Source organism: Anopheles nili, chromosome 3 (genome assembly GCF_943737925.1).
Source record: "Anopheles nili chromosome 3, idAnoNiliSN_F5_01, whole genome shotgun sequence".
Classification (NCBI taxonomy): domain Eukaryota; kingdom Metazoa; phylum Arthropoda; class Insecta; order Diptera; family Culicidae; genus Anopheles; species Anopheles nili.
This window is the reverse complement of record NC_071292.1, coordinates 15550415-15571610: the sequence shown is the minus strand read 5'-3', so window position 1 is coordinate 15571610 and position 21196 is coordinate 15550415. Positions and strand designations below refer to the sequence as shown.

The 21196-nt window shown below is 46.3% G+C and overlaps 1 protein-coding gene across 1 annotated transcript in view; it reads right to left on the bottom strand.

The window, feature by feature from the left end:
* The window catches only part of LOC128727807 (sodium/hydrogen exchanger 3), a 32097-nt gene extending 11431 nt beyond the window's left edge, over positions 1-20666 (bottom strand). The window contains exons 1-19 of the mRNA XM_053821751.1: positions 20139-20666; positions 18595-18916; positions 12061-12518; positions 11837-11957; positions 11600-11738; positions 10947-11164; positions 10775-10858; positions 10490-10698; positions 10286-10411; positions 10042-10223; positions 9272-9407; positions 8093-8107; positions 6607-6663; positions 6451-6528; positions 6276-6348; positions 4863-4970; positions 3947-4006; positions 2237-2299; positions 2000-2161 (exon numbers count right to left, since the gene is read on the bottom strand). Of these exons, the coding sequence (XP_053677726.1) occupies positions 2000-2161; positions 2237-2299; positions 3947-4006; positions 4863-4970; positions 6276-6348; positions 6451-6528; positions 6607-6663; positions 8093-8107; positions 9272-9407; positions 10042-10223; positions 10286-10411; positions 10490-10698; positions 10775-10858; positions 10947-11164; positions 11600-11738; positions 11837-11957; positions 12061-12518; positions 18595-18916; positions 20139-20498 (2971 nt within the window). The 5' untranslated portion in view covers positions 20499-20666. The remainder of the gene's footprint in view (positions 1-1999; positions 2162-2236; positions 2300-3946; positions 4007-4862; positions 4971-6275; positions 6349-6450; positions 6529-6606; positions 6664-8092; positions 8108-9271; positions 9408-10041; positions 10224-10285; positions 10412-10489; positions 10699-10774; positions 10859-10946; positions 11165-11599; positions 11739-11836; positions 11958-12060; positions 12519-18594; positions 18917-20138) is intronic.
* Between the last annotated feature and the right edge of the window lie 530 nt (positions 20667-21196).

Genomic DNA, 21196 nt, shown 5'->3' with positions numbered 1-21196 from the left:
AGGAATCGGGAACAATTGGAACAATTGGAACAGGAGCAGGAAGTGTTGCCGCACCAGGTACCAAAAATGCCACGAGGACAACACATCGTCGACAGGTTGTGGGTGTGCGAACGCAGTGTGCGATTGTGTTGAATCATTGGTTGGTTGTCGCGTTTTTATTTGTTTATCGTTGTTTTGAGGGAGGGAGTTGTGTTGTTGTGGAGTTGTCGTGTAAAAGAGAGAAAAGAAACCATACGGGGAAGGCACGGATAGATGATAAAAAAAATGCGGTTAGGTGCAAGCTAATGCGCGGATGCAGAAATTATATGAACCTATAGATAGTATAACTAACTGAACAGTGGAAACGGAAAATGAACTGGTGGCAATCGGATAGCAGGGGTGGTGATGTTCACCCGGGGTGTACTTTCATCAGACGGCACTCAAACGCAATCACAATAGCACTTGAGTTGCTCCAATATTACGAAATCAGATTGGTTAGATGAACCAAACATGAGGAAAACACACAGATTTGGAATCATCCAGGATGTACTAGTGAAAAATCGAACAAAGAACACGGAAGAATTGACTCAACGGACATGATAAAGAAAAACCGATCAAACGTCACCCTGCTTGTGAAGGCAACAGTGTGGCACAAAACATTTGCTAATAACGAACGAAAACTGCACTCGCGCCGGTGCTAGTTGATGGAAGTGTGTCTGAATACGGTACGTAATGTTCGGGTAAGGACACGATCCTTGGCCTGGTCAGTGATCCATGAGCTAGACAAAAACGTTAGTACAGATAGAAGCAGCAGCAACAGCAGCAACAGCAGTAGCAGCAATTACTTCCATATATACTGGGATTTGTATGTTCGAGCATATGACATCGATATCGTTTCATTCGCCATGCACGTATATACACAATCAATACACTAAAAGAAATAGGCCTCTCGGCTTGAGCAGCCGAATACGACAGGTATATCACACATAGGAAATATGTGGCTCGCAAATACACACGAAACGAGAGACAGCGACACACTACGGAAACGGAAAAAAAGAGGCAGCACAACGGGTGGTACGAATAATGCAGTGCAGAAACACACGGAAACATCACTGGAGCGGCCATTGCATTTTCATGGCGCCACGCGTCGAAGAGCGTTGAGTTTTGCACGCGCGCTCACGCCATTATGGCAAAAGAAAAACGTACAACGGTTGCAGTTGATGGAACGAAATCAGGTACGCGCACAAAAACCGGTATGAATAAAGAAGCGGTGCGTTACAGTTTAAATCAAGATACAGGCTGGTTTTGATTGGGTTTAATTTCGTTCTAGCAAAGCTCTGTAGAATACGTGAAAACGAAGCATTGCTTGTATCGCTTGTACTATATCTCATACACGCTATTCAGCACTTTTCGCATCGAAGTGTACGTGTTTTGGATACGACAACGTATCCGTATGTTGTCGGTTTGGGACTGGAGGTGCTCTTAAAATAATCGAAACAATATAAAACCATAGACAAAACAAACGTAAGAAAATTCGTAATCTACTTCGATCTGACTGGCATTGCTTCAACGCCGTACGCGAGGCGGCAAAAAACATGCAAAAACAAAAACCTTTCCCACCGATAGGGAACGAAAACTGTAGCCGCGAGTAGCGCCGAATTTGAATTTACACGTGGCTTGAGCGTCCTGTCGCGTTGCGGTGAAGGATGTGAAGATTAGCGGAGAACGAACCAGCGAGAAGGTCGTAGGTTTAAAGTGCGAAGGAGAGTGACAAAATTGGCGGACTGGCGAACATTTTCTTTTTCCCCCCAACGTCGATATTCCAACGCAGGAGTATAAAGTGTGCGCCACCAACAAGGTAATAGGGCGGATAGAGAAGGTGAAAACCCGGTAGCCTCCAAATTCAATTTCCAGCAGATGATATGGCATATTCGCCTGATGCTACTCCAAGACCCCCGTGAGATGGTTCAGCTCACGCGGACCCTAATAGTGACACGGATTGTGAGGACACGAGACTTACCCAAAAACGTTGCACTTGGTGAATTATAAGCTAGATACTCCTTGTTCGAAGCCCACGATGGGAATTCGTTCTGTTTGATAGCACCATTATCGTCGCTCTCGTCCACGCGCTTCCACGGCAGAACCGATTCGATGGCCGTCGGAGTTGCGACACGTTGTTCCGCTGAAATCGCATCAAAAAAAAGACATGCCAGCTGCAGCCAGTTGTACGAAAGCCACCCGCAGGACTCATACTCACATTCCAGCACGCGCGATTCTCGGGAAAATCGTTTGTCCTCCCTGTCGGCACCTCTCTCGTCGACTGTTCGTGGTTAGCGATGGAAAATCGATGCATGGGGAAGGAAAAGAAACAGTTAATGAACGTGGCAACTGGAAGCAGCCGGGTGCCTACGAAAAAAAAAACATCTCGAACCAACAACTATCGGCTGGGATTGGGAAGGTAGCATAAGTGAGGTGAAATATAAAATACAATTTCTCCATGCTTGACACGTACTAAACAGAAGCAGTTCCAATTCGAATACAGAACAACATCAACCATTCTAACATCAACGTCAACTGAACGGTGGAAAACAACGAAACTATAGTGTGGTACTGGTACAGGTGTAGATGTATTTGCATCGTGCAGGAAGGGTAACGCACAAAGGTAGTAAAGGTGTGTGAAAAAAAAATGAAAAATCGGCGCAACATGAAAGTAGGAGGGTGTGGGCGGATCTGCAACATACAACAGTGAGTTCAGTGTCGTCCGTCCGGACCGCTTGGAGCTAGTTTCCGCAGCCGCGCAATATCACAGACTCGCAATGCACAGGATTCGAGCAGAGGACTCCTTCGTCACGAAGCTCGCCGGTGGTGGTGAGAGAGTTCATGTAACTAATAACATGTGTTTTTGCTTTTTCTGTACATAATGCACGTGGAATGGCCATATTTGGAAACAAAAATACTGAAACGTAATCATTGAAACTCCGCTAAACGTCATGCATAAACAAAACAGGGCAAGAGTGTCAACTAAGAGCTAAGAACCATTTTGAGAAACGAGTAACGCAAACAGAATACCTAATGCGATCGCGCTAAGAAGCGATCCTCCTAGGAACGGTTTGAACAACAGCAAACACAGCTAACGAGAAATTGCTTGCATTCTCCTAAGGAGCTAGACTGCGCCCATAACGCGGGTATAAGATAGCTAAATCTAAAACAACCAAACGGAAGGCGGCCTCGCAGCAGCGCGCCACCTCCGCCGCAAAGGATTCGAAAAAACGGAACGAAACAGCGTTCAAAAATGCAGCGTCACTAATGGCGTGATAAATTCGGTGCTTTCCCATTCGCTCTGCCTGCTGTCTGGCAAACGATAAACCAAAACACAACAAATAAGGGAAATAATTCGACCACAACTGAACCGAACGCAAGAAAACACGGGGAAAGCTTGCGAATGTAAACTTGCACAGCGCAACTTGCAAAAACGAGAGAGAGAGAGAGAGAGAGAGAGTGTGTGTGTGAGAGAGCGCGCTAGAGTGACAGCGAGCTTGCGAAAGGAAACACAGCGAAAGGGGGTTGGAAAACAGTGGGCGTAGAGTGGGGGCGCTGGGCGCCGGGCACATACCGAAGGTTTGGTAGGATCGCTCCCTGCGCCAGGGCAGGAATGATTCGGCCGCCGTCGGCGTGATCCTTTCCCTTTCGGAGGCGGAACTGATGCTGAAGTTACTGTTGCTGTTGTAGGTGGTGAGTGTGAGGGTGTTTCTAGTGGCTTTACTGGGGGGCTCTTGGCTGTGGGAGGTAGAGGGAGCGGGCGCAGAGGAGGAACAGGAGGAGGAGGAGGTGAACTTGCTCGTGTAGTGCTTCACAATGCGTGCCTTGGTGGGATCGAACCCGGGCAGGCTTGCGATATGTGCGATCAGCGAGCTGTTGTTGTTAGCAGTAGAAGTGGTAGAAGTGCCACCAGTGGCGGTTGCCTTACTTGCACCGCGGTCTCCTCCGGTGGCGAGGGATTGCTTTACACTTACAGCCGGTGATTCGGCTGGAAGAAGAGATAGACAGACAGATAGAGAGAAAGATGGGCGAGCGAGCGAGCGAGCGAACGTAACGAACGCAACTGAGGAGTGAAAACCCTAAGGATATTGTGAGCTAAAAGGATAAGCACCAGCACGAAACCTGGTACGATCGATCGAGGTACGATTTTGTGCGATCGAGCGTCAGTAGATCTTGGTCAAGAGCCGAGTTTGCATTATGCCAATATACGAAAATCAACATCTCCAATAAAGCCGCGATATCGAGATTACATAGGAACTGAAAACCTCTACTACATCGCGTATCGATGGCATCAAAAATGGTGATGAATTCTAGAGAAAAATCAAATTCCCTATCATATCGTCTCTAACATTGAACAAATAAACGTAACAACATACTGACGGTTGCTATCGATAGTAAGTAAAAACAAGAAGAAAAAAAAAACAAAACCAATCCAGAAACAAGTACACGCACTGGAACAAGAAAGAATCAAACTAACCGAAGGCTTGCAGAGAGGATGAGAGAGTTACAGATACAGCGTTCGGGAGGTGAAGATAGATAGCAGAAGTATGATAGAAGATACCAAGCAGAAGGTAATATAGAGAAAGGGAACACAAGAAAGAGGCTAAAGATGCACACGCTGTTGCATAGTGTCGAGCACATGGAAATGCATTGAGACCATCGAAGAAGTGTGCATTTTTGGTTTGAGAGAAAAAAAATATCACATGTCACTCACGCGCAGATTCGCGCAGACAGAAACAGTAGTAACGTAAAACGAACATTTGTGACTCTAGGTAACCACTGATGGACGAGGGAAAACCCGCCGTAAATAACGTACGCCCTTGACCCACGTGCCCAATACTTACGGGATGATTTGGCGGTGAATGTTAAGCCACCACCGTCCCACTCTTCGGCCGGTCCCGCCTGTCTATCCTCATCCTCGTTATCCTCGTGCAGTACTTCGTTGATGTAATCTGCGGTGCGTGTGGACAAAAAACAAAGATACGTTAATTCGGACGATGCAATGGAAACGCGGAAACGATACGTGAAGGAAAACATATGGATCTCTACACGGAAGCACGACCAGCTCGACACGACTGAGTTTTGTCCGATGATAATGTGAACCAAAGTAGAGGGTGAAAGAAATCGATATTAAAGAAGACACAAATATTTTGATTGCAGAATACCTTTACGGGTGTGGTGCATAGTTACAGTTACTCTACTAAACAAATATGTAAAACAAATGGCACAAGGACGACTGAAGTAAGATGATCGAAAATTAAACGAATTTTAATGAATGGATCGGATTTGTATCACAAAAAAAGTAAATACATTTCTCCCTGACTATATGGGATTGATTGTAGATCAATTGTTAAATCTGGTTGCCTGTTTTGGAAGTGTAGTTATCCTTCAACAGCAGGACTACAAAAGTAACGTTCAAATACATTCTATAAGCGTAAGCGCAACAGGTGTTTTTCTAGAAATGATTGAAAGTTCCATTTTTTAACTCAGTGCCACTAATTCTGTCACAATGCAATAAAACTAAAACATATCTGATGCAATTTTTTCAACCTCTTTCGAAAGCATACAATGCAGAATTTTATAGAACTATGGCTTGCTAAAACAGTTATAATAAACCAAGTATGACTAGCTGTATAGTAACAGCACAGGAGAACGCTATATTAAAAACATGTTTAAGAAACAATATTCAGTGTGGATAAGATAAAAGACTAAATAATGCTTTGTCGTTCTCGAACTACATCATAACAATCACTAGCAAAATAATGTTATGCTGCTCACATGTAAACAATTAGCACATGTATAGTCTGTGCATATGTCTAACGAATATTAAAGCCTAATTTACATCAAGGAAAACAGTCAAGAAAAGACACGAAGAAAGAAGATAAAGAAAGTTTGAATGTGCATAAGATATAAAACATAGTCATACGGATAGCTAAGATAGGCGTACAGCTAGAGCTATAGAGTAGAAGAAGAATAGGATATGGCTATTTTTATATATATATACGTCAAAGAGTTAAACGGTAAACGATCAAAATACACGACATACGACCAAAAATATGCATACCACATAGGAATGAACTTTAGTTTTTTACCTATTTCTAATCTACGGTACTTGTTAAGACTGTGAGAATGTTTTCGTTTACTTTTTTTGCGATTTTCTTGATCGGTTAGTGGTGGTTCTAGTGGTTGTGGTGGTGGTGGATGGTAGTCGGTAGTAATCGTAATTGTATCATTAGTCATAACGATATCATTCGTACCGTTCGCAAACTGTTTTGCGGATCCGTTCTGCACAAACTCCGGAAACGAGACGTGGTTTTGCTGCTTTCCGTCCTGTTTTAAGGGTGAGAGGATGAAAAATTCAGCATCATAAAGCTCGGCAGGCGAATGAAACCCTGCAACGAGTGCCACGGCGAACCAGAATCAATGCCCTACCTTAACGCGCTTGCTACGCTTGTGATGTTTCTTCTCACTGATCATACGGCGGATGTTCATCTGCATTTTATAGTTAACCTGCAACGAGCCGAAAATAACATCAACTTAAAGTTAGTGTCTCTGTCACACGTCGAAACCCTCAGTGCTCGAAAGTACCTGTGTAGAAAGGTCACGGTCATCCACAGCATGGCGGCTGTAGCTAAGTCTTCGATGCTGCAGAAAGAAACAAATTAACATTAGTAAAGCTCGTCGATGAATTGGTTTAGGCTGGTAAGATTCGTTCGCTGTCGATTCGTTTCGGCAATCGAAAATGACTTCCAAAGAAAAACATGGCACAACAGAAACGAACACGACAAAACGTCACTATCGAGCACAATAAGAAAACGATTACATCAAATCATAATTATGTTGGCTGCCGTTTTGCGAGCACTTTTGCGTGGCTGTTAGATGTTAGAGGGTGAGTTCCACACAAAAGGTTGCTCGCAAGGGAAGCAATGTCATACGTAATGCTTCCTTGACTCTCTTTCAAGTTCATTATATTTTTTCGTCAAAATCTACCATAAGCGGGAAACTATAGTCTCGGTAAAGCATGGACGAAACAAGGTGACTAAAACAAGCGAGAAGCCTTACAAGCTGGAAAACTTAACGAATACAATACACCATGTATAAACGTGTCTAGTCTCCAAATATTCGTATGAAATCGATATCAAATGTAAAATAATAAAACTATTGAAACAATGAATGCATGCAACTTGACGGAACAAAACAATGAAGCCCTAATCAGTCAAGAACTGTTTAATATGTATGGCAAAAAATAGCAATGTCTTAATTGCTATGCAAAGTCAGCTTTGTAATTTTTGTAGTAACGTATCTTAGTAACGATCCTATACGGAACACATACGAGAAACATATATACAAACAGTGGGTTCATCCGTTAAGGATGCAGATGAAGACAAACACGAACATATTTACACAAAGGAAAGGATAAGGATCGCGCATTCGATCGCGATCTTAACACAGTGTATGCAACGATAACGGGTACAGGCTACATCGAGAAGGCTAGTATGTGATCGGGAGATAAAGGATTATGTTGAAAACAAATCGCACCTTCACTTGCTACCGGGTGGCCGCCAGTGTGATCGCCACACGTGTCATACGATTGCATCCAAGCACGATCGCGAATATGTGTTAGGAACAGTGAGTACACGCAAATACATACACACACATATAACACACATACACACAGTGACACACAGGGACAGTTATGCAGCGCACGTACAGTAACATACAGAAAATATAGAAGAACACGTACAGGTGGATAGAAAAATTGTTAGATTAGTGTTTGGTTGTGACGATCGACAACGAAAGAAAAAGGACTCCAAATAAGAGGTGTGTGTGTGTGGGGGGTGCACTTCTTTTTTTTTTGCCACCGAATCTCACACAAAATAAAGAAGGGTGAATAAGTGAAACAGATCAGAGAGAAGTTGGGGAGCAACTCAAGTTTGTAAAACTTAGAGGAGCACGGAACGAAACGTCCCAAATGAACGGTTGATAACGCATATAGCCAGAACAACGGAGGATATTAGAAACATAAAGTTAGCTCATTAGAGAAAAACAAAACAATCATTTAATGTATTCGTACCGTATGCAGTGAAGCCTTCGTTTCGATTGATTTTTTTTTCGTTTGATTCGTTTTTTTGGTTTGATTCGCGTATGAAACAGTTTTAGCATGAGAAGGATAGAGCGTTTTTTAGCGCGGGAAATTCGTTTACGTTTGCACGGCATTGCCGCACGTGAAAGGCATTTCCGTCACGTTTCCGCAACGGCAGGAAGATATTTGATGATGGAAGGATTAAAATGGGAAACACATTTGTTGATGTGGTCGGTTGATCCGTGTTGTTGGATGGGTTTCGTTTGGGGAATTGTTTTTGAATTTTTTGTTTTGTTGGTCGTTTTCGATCGATTTTGGTGATGATTGATTCGGGGATTCGTGATTGGTTCGAGCGTCCGTTGGAGCACCAAATATGGAAACGAAGTTGGGCACGAAATCGAAACCGTTGGCGATGATATTATATATTTTTTCGTTTGTTTTTGGTTTGATTTTATCATTTTGCAGGCATGATATGTATATATTCGCATGTTTACATTGCATGAATCGGGTTGGTTTCAATATTCAAATATTTGCATCGGATGGTTTGATTCAATTTGAAAGCATTGAATTTTTTTTTTTGATAATTTTGAGCATATTTGTTGATCATGGCGAAGAGAGGAGAAAAGAAAAGAAAAAATATTTTTCATTATGTGAAAGTTCAGCACACCGATTACATTTGAAAAACCTCTACAGGGTGCAAATATTGGATGAGCAGGGTGAAGGATGGGTGCAATGTACAGAATCACGGCTCAACTCGACAACCGAATCAACGGAAAGATGAAAAACTCAAGCTGAGCCGATAAAGTAACATAATGGGAGTGAACACGTGAAGCATTCCTACAGAGGAGCAGGTGACCACTAAATGGGTTGGTTCTGCAGGGTCGGTAGTGTTGCAATCCTAGTAGTACCTATGTGTCAGTGTTTTGTACTTCATTCGCACTAGCATGATAAAGATCAAGCAACTACATTTTTGTGAACGTGTGTAACTCTGCTCTTAGTTCCGATCAGCCGTAACGGACGTTTCGGTTTGAATTTTGGACAATTTTGAACACTTCCTGCACGACAAAATGGAGCGAAAATTCGACCAGCAGTTGGCCATTGTGCGTGGTATGACTTAGTGCTAGGACAGTAGCTCGGGCAACCCGTCTTCTCACGGTGGCCGCCACTTACCTTGCGGTATGGTTTAAGCTCTTCCGACAGCAAATGATGTATCTTGGCATCAGTTAAGTCTTTCTTCGAGGGATTGTAGTCCAGCTCCTGCATGTCCAGGTTGCGTGTCGAGTTTTCAAGGTTCGTAAAGCTAGGGCTAAAAATAATAAAACGTACGGATAAGTCAACACGGAGCCAATTGCAACTAGTGCCGGTTTACTGCAAGATCATCAACACTGGCACACTCTACTCCAACATTACGAAACTAATAAATTGATGCATGTACTTCAGCTACAGTTACCGTGTAGTAAGTAGACTTACTGGTGAATATGCACAGCTGCTCGCTTACAGATTTACATTGTTTAAATATTCAAATAATCTACGCTTGTAATGCTACAGCAATATTGCGAATCATACTATATGTTAGATGCATTACAATTTTAGTCCAAATTGCTAAAATACTGTACGTTATTGGGTGAGGCATAAATCGTCGAGGGCATGATAGAGCAAGAGCAATATTGCATAGATCTAGTGCTGGCTTTGGCATACGATATCGGCTTAATGATTTTAACGGTTTTTACACATGAATTTGCAAGAAACAATATAACGATACCATACGGTTGCCCAGCGCTCCCGAGAAGTATTCCAGCCAGCGCGACGTTACTATCAACAGCAAAAACGCAAGGAAAAAAAACCCAAGAAAACAAAATCATAAAGGAAAGAGAGTTAAATCAAACACGACAACACACAGTGTGAGAGGGGCATGCATCGATCAATTAGTTTCCCGTTACCATGTGCCGAGCATCGTGGCGCCGCACCTTCCGCCGAAGTAGGACGTGTAGTTTCTAAATAATGCACTCATTGATTCAGTTCCAGACATTTGTCCGATGGTGGATGGGTTGCGTCGCATGTAGTCCATCGCGTCGCGCATCGTTAGCTTAGAGTAGGTTTCCAAAATCTTCGGCTCGGGGCCCTGGGCGAAAAAACAAGTTAAGGACTATCGATTCCATCTGCTACTAGCGAACCTCCTCTTACCTGTAAATTCTTGATCAAGTATGGACGAATGAACCTATTGTCGAATCTCTTAAACTTATCGCGTATGTTGTAGTTGCCCGTCTTGCCGACGATATCCTCGATGCCGGCCATCATGTGATCCATAAACTGCAACCGGAAGCGAAAAGAAACGGCTTTATTTGGTGGCTCTTCTGGATCTGGATTTTCTACCCTCCAACGTCTTACCCTTTCGTGGATGCGCTCGTTCATGGTTGGTTTGCGTTTGTTCGAGCGCTTTACGTTGAGAATTTTGACTAGCGGCTTTATGGTGATGCCCTGCAGGAACACGGTAAAGTAGACGACCGCAATCGTCGTCGTCAAGAACATCGGCTGCAGCGGGATGTGATCCATGTCAACCAATAATACTAAAGCGAATGCTACCGCTCCTCGAAGGCCTACGGAGGGGCGTTAGAATAGAAGACGTTTGGTCAGCGATTTCCATCAGCAAGCGAAATTCACACTGCATCTTACCTCCATAAGACATAACAAATTGATCTACTTTGGTTAGCTTGTGTATTCTAAATCGATTCGCTAATGCTGACAATATCAAAACGCCTGCGGAGGGAATAAAACAACAAAACAGATGGGGAAAATGGCGCTTACTGTCGTCATCCAGCGTGCAGCACAAGCCACTGCACCTTACCTAAGATTCTATACACCGAACAGAAGATTATTGTCAGCAAAACGAACCAAGTGTTCCACACGTGCTTGTTGTTGACGGTGGCCACGCCGAGGAACATGAAGATGATCGTTTCCGCCGAGGAGGACAGCATTTTCAGCGCGTACTTAATCGTCGTGTGCGATTTGTGCGACACGTTCTGCTCGACGTAGTTTTTCATCGTTATTCCGCAGAAGGTGATGCTGAGGAGGACCGACAAGAAAATGGGTTAAGTACGGCGTTGTTCGGAGAAAATTGTCACACATCGAGAAGTACGAGGTCGCAAAGCTTTCCGACACTGCAGTAAATTGCAACGTGCAGCAAATTACGAATGCACCGCGCGTGGTGTATAATTTATCAGGCCCGCCAGGTTTGCTGACTAGCCTGCAGTTCGACAAATGAACACAACACAACGACAATTTCGAAATTCACAATAACCATGCATCCGTTGCAAGCCGGTGCAGGAAATCGTGCCAATCATCCAGTACGCATGTTACAGCAAATAATCAAGCAAACCCAAGGACATGCCGACTGAGCGACGACTGATCCTTGCTATCATTATTCGACACGGATTTCCAGGATGCCTGCAATTTTCCGCCTCCCAACTCACCCCTACGCCTTGCCATTTGTCTACTTACGCCAAGATGCCGCTCATGTGGAAGATTTCCGCATTCAAGTACGCCAGGTACGCCATCACGAAGATGAAGATCGGCTCGATAACGCGCACGTGATCGGTAAACCGTGTCACCAGCCCGGTCAGGAAGCCCCAGATGACACCTGGAAGGTAGAAAGCAAACAAATCGCGTTCAAATAAACGACCACGTGCACGTGCGATGGGACACTTGAAACGGAACGCTTGGAACGAAACAACTTACCAATGATTGTGCCACCGAGAGCGACCACGAAGAATGATCCAATGCCCGACACGATGTCGACGGCGATGATGTCGTTAGCACCGATTTCGTTGTACACCTCGAACATGTGGTACATCACGACCTGCGCGGGTGAAAACCAAAAAAATCCCGAGCGTTAGGCGAGCCTTGAGTAAACCATGTAAGCCGTGTTCTAGAAACGTCCCCAAAAGGAACCCCACACGCACCGTGACGGCATCGTTGAGCAGCGATTCACCGAAGACGACGATGTACAGCACCTCGTTGACGTGGATCTCCTCAAACACGGCCAACACCGCGACCGGATCGACGGCTGCGATCAGCGAGGAAAACAGGAAGATGTGCAAAAACGGCAGATCGACACCGAAAATGCCGGTTTGGCCGCAAGCCCACAGCGAGGTACCGATGGTGGCGATATTGAATATCGTCCCGATCACAGCCATCAGAAGGATGGTGCCGATGTTGTCGAAGAACATGCGATTCGGCATGAAGTAGCCAGCGTCGAGGATGATCGGCGGCAGCATGTAGAAGAAGAACGTGTTCGGTGTTAGCGGTGACACGTGCAGATTGGTTGCGTACCGCAGAAGAACGCCGATGATCACGCCCACGACGATCAGCAAACAGGACTCGGGGAAAATGCGGCTCAGCTTTGGCGTCATGTGGAAACCTGGAGCGTGAGAGAAGGCATAATATTAGCTATACAGCTGGATGATGAACAGATATATTTATTTACAAGCAGTATATCTGAGCTTAAGAAGCAATGCAGAGAAAAATAGGATGCAATTTACAGCCACTGAGCTGTTTCTTGTAGTGGAGTATCATAAAATCATACAAATTATGAAGCATAATAGGATAATCTTCTACCCGAACATTACGGATCCATTTTCCAATCTGAGCTGCCATTATGGAAAGCCATCGTCGTTGGCATGATGAACCATGGCACCGCTTCTTGACCGCTTGCTCAGATTGCACCCTGTGCACATCCTTGACCTTCTTTTGTTGGGAAAATGGCTCGTGCTCGTGTCGTGGTAGCCAGCTTTACTTCGTCTTTTTTTCTCCCTTATTTTTCCCAAGTGCTCGAACGAACAGATGCCGCTCGACGGGGTTGCCTGGTTGGAGTAACAACGTTTTGATCTTAAGCGCCTCCTTTTCGTTCGGCATCCAAACCGTTGTCGCCCCACCGAAACGGTTCCCTACGACGATGAAGGGCTTGCGATGGAACGGATGACACTCTTCATCGCTTAAGCCGCCTTCAAGAGGCTTCATTGTTGAACGTTCGGGCTCGATGCATTCTCAGTGTGTAGCCCTGGTGCACGTGTCCACCGGCCGATGCAATAAAGCATCCAAGAACCGAGCCGCTGCATGATTGCATTCGATCCGGGTTTGAAACGGTCACTTGCCATAAACACGGCTCAATAAACCGATAAATACACCGAAGCCCACACGGCCAGATAGACGGAAAAGTGGCCCCAGCTTCATGCATTATGCAACGGCACGGCGACAAGCGAACAAATCGAAGCATCAGCGAGAACGCAAACAAAACGAGATGCAAATTTTCTCGCCCATGTTTTCCCCATAAACGGGGCGTGAAAAGCGGGCATGACCGTGAGGGCTGTCATTGTGCCTAATGTACGCGGGGTCTCGTGCGGTCCGTTAAAACGCTCCGGAAACCGTAACAATCAATTAGAACCGGTAAGACGAGCGTCTCGATTTTTAAAGAACTATGGCAGTTAAAGTAGCTCTCGAATGGCTCGGCACGTGCCCTCTAGGGTTTATTTGCTATCTCTCGCATCGCTGGCGAGGGGTTTCGAAAAACGTGAGCCTCGAGCGGAGTGGATCGTCGTTGGAATTAATTAAAGCTTCTTCGTTACGCTCGGTTTCAGGTGTCGCGATGAGTTGTTGAGGGATCGTAACAGATAAGCAAAACGTTTGTTGGAATTAATTCGTTGGGAAATAGGTTTACGTTATCATCAATACAGAATAATGATCGTAAATGCAAGGCTATTTTGTGTGTGGCAAATTCGCCCTCGCCAACATCAACAATTAATGTCTCTTTTGCTTTCAGCTATCCAAACACACCCAAGCTCAGGATGCTTCGATCGATAAAGCATAGCTGAAAGCTCCTGCTAAAAGTCAAGAGCTGAAAATGCCATGTTAGGATGTGACATGAACTTTAATTGCGTTGCAACTGAGCACGGTGCATGAAAAGCAATTAAAATGTTCCACCACCAGCTCATCGGCTGATGACACGCGCCCGAGATGTTCCCGGACGTCCGCCCTCTGCCGCCCGTTTTCCCCCGAAAGCTCCCCCGAATCCGATCAAGTGGATGGCGAGCTGGCAGATTGTCGGATCACGAACTCATCACTCGAGATGCAGATGGCGTGAAATTGCACCCCGGCTGGGTTAACTTCCCGTATGCACTAATACGAGTTGGCTTCCAGCTGCATCTGCCAGCCGTCCATTTCAATCTCAATCACCATCCAGCGAGATCGCGAGTGCTCGGAAACCGCAAGAGGACATCCGAAGGGCGTCCCCAACCCACGCCACGCCTTTAAAGGGCTTGTTTGCGCCGAAATGGAGCAACGAACCGATGGAATCGATTTGAATCGTTGCGCACTTTTGTTTCAGATCGTTCACCACTGATCGGTGCCAATTGGTGGAAATCAGAATGACTCCCACGGACGCTTATTGAGGCCAGCGGATGAATTATGGACTTTACTGGTCGGCCAGGCTGGTGGAGCTGTTTGAAGAAATCAAACCAAACGATGGTGGTGGTGGTGGCTTAATTGGTGTTGATTGAAATTTGATTAAAGTGAGTTTGTTTTTCATCCGGCAGCACGCCTTCGGTCGTTTAGGTTCACATTGAGCCTGGTGCCCATAACCCACCGCAAATCGATCGACGTTCAGTTGACCTCTCGGTTAGCATGCAAATAGCAGTACATCGTGCCGACCTACGAGAAGTACACGCGTACAACGAACAATATCAAACCTTCATCAGCACTGATCGGCTGGGAAAAAGGAGTTTTCAGACCCCATCTTGGTCGTTCGGTTCGATGCCCCTAACAGGCTCCTTGAGCGAGGGTGAAGCAAATACGACAGTCGATCATGAATAATTTATGTGGCCGCAGTTGCCAACCGATTCGAGCCGCAGTTTTATTCCTCCTTTTTTATTTTTTTCCCCAAGCCAACTGAACGGAAAACGATGATTTATCGATGGCCCGAAGGCAGCAGAAATGAGATTCACCAATTACCGTCAAATCGTCAACACCTGATCCATTTGAAGGGAAAATAAGACACTGTTTTGTGGCTTTCAGTCTCGTCGCTGGGCTCAAGGCCAAAGTTTTTTTTTTTTTGAGTGTGAATTTTTATTTTTTCTTTGAGCTACAAAACGTATTCTGACGACTCACCGAAAAACATCCATTTTGCCCTTTTCTCTGAAGTAAAGCTATAGCCGAGTGGTTGAAAAAAAAACACATCCAATACAACCAATTCTTACCGCTCTTTGACGCGGAACCAGTAAAAGGTGTTTCTTTTTTATCTCATCGCCAGTAATTTACGATCGACATCAATAACAGCGATTCGGGGAAAAAAGATATCCCCATACACCATCACCAAGGGGTGCCAATCGTGCTCCATCAGACAATTATCATCGCGAGTTGAGAAATCGGGAAGAAATTAGCCGACTAATGGGGACGCTTGGTCGATAAAAGGTCCGTCCATCGAGCACGATATGGCTGAATGATCGAACGGTCAGCGGCAGGAAAAAAAAACAAAAAAAACAATGTCCCAACCGTAACGAAACCCACCCTAAGGGCTGTACCTTAATCCTCATTACACAACCATTTCGTCTCGAAACGTGCACAGAATCATGATGACAACCGCAGAAATCGTGACGCGATCTAGCGTCTTCTAAACCGAGCCACCCTTCGAGCTGAACCCACGGGAGTTGGAGAACAAATCCGGAGCCTCCTTTCAGCGCTTCCTTTTGATTTCCTGCCCTACCATAGCACACGATTGTGCTGCAGAAATTATTCATTAACGGCAACCGCACATACGTCAATGGCGACGAACGGTGACATTCCGCGCTCGCAGGATTGCTAATTGGACGATGGATCAGGCCGCAACCGAGATCTAGATCGAATGACGGAACGGTTACGGAACCGATGTCGTTTCGAGCCGCTTCGGAAAGTTCCACTAATCTGCCCACGCGGGTCAATAATTGGATGAGTGATTGGCGGAAAGTTCCAGGAAGTCTGGCCCTGATGGGACTTTTCTTACACTACCGCTCGGGAAACTTTCTCTCCACCAAGCGATTCCGTGCGAGCTCGTGCGATGAATTAAAAGTCAATCATGTTAAAATCGATTTGTTTAAAAAGATAATTCACTTTCTCGCAAGCGGAATAAATCATCCAAAAGAGCACAAACAAACTCCTTCGGGGATGGGATGAAAAAAAATCCCGCCCAAACACACCTTCGAGTTCGCTTGGAAGCAATCCATATGGATGATAAAAATCGCTCGTGGAAGCGATCCAATGAAAAAGGAATTTATATTCGCCCGACCCAGATACCCGCCAGCTGTTTCGTAAGCGAGCGAAATGCACATTTATCTAGGTTCCCGGCCAACGTCCGCTTCTTCCTGCACAGGGGGGTCCGCTTTCGAAAGCCGATTCGTTAGATTGGTTTCAATTGCAAGCGCCATTCAAGCGCCCGCCTGGGTGAATGGGTGGCACTGATTGAGTGTGCAAATGGAATTTAAAAATGCATCCGCGAAGGGTTGAAGGTTTTTTTTCTCATCTTTTTTTTTTCGCTCTCCCATCCCAACGTGACAGGGTGCATCATCTCGCAGCAGACACCGTTTGATTTCGCATTAACAAACCAAGCCGGATTCGGATGGCCTCAATTGGTGGGTTTCATAGTTTATTGAATCGAGGCATCGTTATTGCGTACATCCATCCCGGGAACGCGGTGGGTGTTACTTAACCGCAAGGCAAACCTCCTCCAAATCAGATGCAGTGCCGCAGTGGGCAACCTCGTTTGGTCGTGTTATGGAACCTTGGACAACGGAACCCTGCGGTAACGCTAAATTAGGACACATTCTTCGAGTGTTTGCAAGCGAGACACCCAGCCAGAAGTAAGCCGCAGCAAAAACGGACTGTTTTATGATCTTGGACAAAGTACAACAAACGCCCCTGCAGTTGCTGCTTATTACCGTTGGCCGGACCTACCGACGTCGACGTCATATACGCTCAGAGTTTGGCTTTATTTTTCCAACCATCAAACCCGACTGGTTGGTTATAATTTCTCATCTTGCATCCTTTGATGTCGCTCGTACGAAGCACTTGAAGTAATCCGTGCATCGTAAAAATCAACGCCGGAGTGAGAACAACAACAAAATACGCTCACTGAGCAGCACGTAAACAACCCGCAAGTGTTCATGGGGGTTTTAGTTAACCTTTCATTGTCAACCATCACCGGGAGAGCCGTAAAACGAAAATTCAAAAATTTTAATGAGCCTTCGCGGCTCCAAACCATCACGTTTAATGAAACACGAACGAGAGCATTTGTACGCGATGTTTGCGTGTGTATTTTTTTCCTTTTTGGCCCATCTCCGGATCCTTGAATTACCGCCCAAGGGTTTGCGAGCAGAACTTTCAATCTCGAAGGTGAATTTAAATTTATGTTAAACAGATTTCTGTCTGCGATAGCTGCCCTGCCAGCAGCCGGCTCCGTCAAACTGTCTGCACTGCATCACTCGATCTTGGTGACGGAGAAAAGCAGCGGTAGGTACAAACAAACAAAAAAAAACGGACTGAAATCATCTCTCGCCGGCAAGCGCGTTTCGATGGCCGGTTGAGCAGAACGATCTTCTGGATCAATCGTCTGGGACGGGTGAAATTTGCATGACGCCCCTTGGCATCATAGTAATCGTAAAACCACGACAAAATAAGGTGAAAGAAAAAATAAAGCATGAGCACAAATAAACACAACTGCTCGGGGTCTACCAATCGCGGAGGAGATGTCGCCAAAAATCGCGCTTCCAACGTGGGGAGCTATATTTATCCCTTCGGAGAATGAGGTAACGTGTACGGAGGCGTACGTTACATCGGTTGTACCGGAATGTGGTGCAGCTTGCAGCGTGTGTCTCGTACAATATTTACAAAACACGCCCGGACAAACGTTCCCGATGCACAAATGTGCAGTCGTGCGGAACGGGCCAACGGGTGTTTGCATAAGTGATATGTTTTGTCTGAAAGAATTTTCATCTTTCTAAGACGGTATGGAAACGCTTAGAATATCTCGACAAAGAATATGAATAAAACACCCCTAAATGTCTAAAACAACGTTCGAAATCCAACGAACATTGTTGAAATGAGGCGTCCAGGGAATTCGAACATGCTGATTCCGAGACGTTTATCGCATTCGAGACGTTGGTCTAGCCATTTCAGGCGCTCGATTCACCGAGAGTTTGTTTAGGTTTAGGTCCAAAGATCAACGATACAACGATGAAACTCCAAGCTGCATTACCGCCGAGCGCCAGAACTATCGCTAGCCAAAACAAAGCATCGACCCTGAGGAACAATCCGCAATGAAGCACAAATGTGCACGATAAGCAACCCGTCTGAGCCGTCAAGCACAAGACGAACAGTGCGTTCTAACACCAAGATACTCGATACGTCAGCGAGGTTTACCACTCAAATCGTTTACGCTGCAACGAACACTCCTTACAGTTCATGGTACTTACCGATCTTGGCAATGCTAGCCGACAGAATCCAGACACCGATCACGAACGGTGTTTCCACGCGTGAAAAGTCCACCTGCGACACGGGATACCGCTCGTGTTCTGCGCCATGCTCACCGCCCGATTCCTCGCCCGCTTTTCCATGACCACCCGGTGCCAGCTCATCGCCAGGACCGCTATGACCGTCGGCGGTGTCTGAAACTGGCGCAGATGAGGACGCGATGATGGCAGCCGCTTCGGCCGAACGCTTTAATTGACTCGCGCTCGTTAGCGAACTACCGCTGGTATCGAACGCCAGGTCCAGGGGCGATAATTGACCGACAGGCTGGATGTTTTAGGGATGAGAAGAAAACCGAAAAGGAAACAAAAACGGGTGTGATATTAACGAAAATGGACGAAATGTTCTGCTAGCGGATGGAAAGAAGCGATTCGAGCGGCTGTGGAAAACCGTGAGAAGAGACGATGTACAATTTCTTCCTTTTCTGAAGCCTCGCTTTTGGCTCTTAGTGATAGTGAGAATTGAAACTCATTAGATATGAATTTTCTGGCACAAAAAAAAACCCATAAACCGTCACCACCGTCTAGTTCCCCGTGAGACAGCAAACGTCAGTAGAAGCGTGATCGTCCCTTCAACAGATACGCGCCCTCCAAAAAACACGCACTGTTCCGTGGCCCAGAGACCGGAAACAGCACGATTATCATGGTCACCGACCGATACCCCACCAGGCCCAATCACGCTTTCTCCACGCTCGAAGGGGTTGTCACCCAGCCGGCCAATTATCGGTAACCAGCCTAAACCACCCTCAGGCGGATCGTGCCCAAAACAGACGGTGTGTTCTGATAGCGCACCATTTTCCCCCATTATCGGCGTTGGCGCTTCACCTACAATTAGACCCGACGCCGCGTCACACAAAACAGTGCATTTAGGGGGTGGTAGTGTCACGTCGATTTACCGCCCGGTTGATAGCTCGACCGGTGCTTTAAAGTTGCATAATCGTGCGCTGTAAATGGATCCGCGGTTCGGACGTCAAACAACGACGAGCGCGTGACGCCTGACGAGTCTGACCGGAGAGATGATATCTAGCTGGAGGGCTTGTTTTTGGAGGGCTGTTATGTGAGAGAATCTCAAGACAAAAAACCCCATCGAGATTGGATAGTGTCACTGATAGTAGCGCCTCGTTGCCGATGGCACGAACATGAAAAAGATGAGATGATAGTTTGGCGGTTGGAATGAGAGAAAAAAAAACACGCTTTCTAGGTTATCAGTGTCGGAAAAAGCGGGTCAAGGTTTAGATAGCAGATGAAGCTATCAAATGCCAACTGCGAGAGTTGACTGTCGCATCCAACAGCGCGCTTCTTCTGAATTATTGCATCATGCATAATTCCCCTTAGTCCCCAGACGGTGCTATAAGTCAAAATTCATATGCCTCTTCTCGCGTATTTCTCGCACAACCTCGCCGCAATCGATTGTTTGTTACATTTCACGCATTTCCATTAACGCCCCCCCCCCCCCCCCCCACTCCCTTACGGCCACTTACCACCTCGACCACCTTCTCACCGCTGACCGGCGCACTCAGGTTGGGCCTTGCCAGGACGAAGCCACTGTGGCACAGCAAAGCACCACACAGCACTACATATATACACAGCCTGCCGGCCGGTCTCGGCTGGCTCAGCTTTAACAACACTTGACCCGTACACATCACGAGAGCGGCCAGCAGCATGTGGGCTGCCCCACTCCCCACGACTTCTTCACCACCACCACAATCCGTGACTTCCTTTGGCGGCGTCGGTACGACGCTGTTAGCACCTCGTTCGCCGCAGTTAGCGGCGTTGCCGCTTCTGTGTTGCCGCTCGAGCCTGCAGGCTCGGCGCGATAAATTAACCTCCTGCTTCAGCGTCACAGCCATATCGTCCCGTCTCACACACACACACACACACACGCGCGAGTGCACTACACCTCCGGGCACACTTCCGGTGGACACTAGAGCGTCGAGGTGGTACGGCTCATGTACACCTCCAGAAGCCGTTGGTCCTCGAACAACCGAACAGCTTCGGCACACTCGGAAGTGCGTCGTCCTTACGGTACCAATAATCCTTTTTGCGGGTACCAATGCACCGGTACTGGGCTGTGACCGTTTCTGGAAAGCGTGTCCTTGGTCCTTAGGCGGTGCACTTGAAGTGGATGAGCCCGTACGTGCCGGAACCGGCGTCTGCGTCTGCGTTCCGGTGCCCTTTCGAAGGGATCGGAACTGGAATGAAGCAAGAAGAAAAAAGAAGAGTAAAGCGAAAGGAAGAACTTATTAGAACGGGCCATTATTTGCACGAAGCATGCGGTAAGGATGCGCTCTCTAGTGGTGCCCGTGTGTGGTGCATAAGTGCATGTCTCAAATGCGGGATACGACCGTTTCCGGTAAGATGTCGATATCACCGACACGCCAAAGGATGCGGGTGTCGAAATGTTTACACAACATTTGGCTCTTTTGCGGAACGAAAGAGACGGAAAGCCCTCCAGCGGGATCGCTTTTCGAATGAAGACGCTTTTTCCGACGGTCGTTCCACAAACGTTCCACAGTCATCACAAAACGCTCAAAATTATCTACCCTCT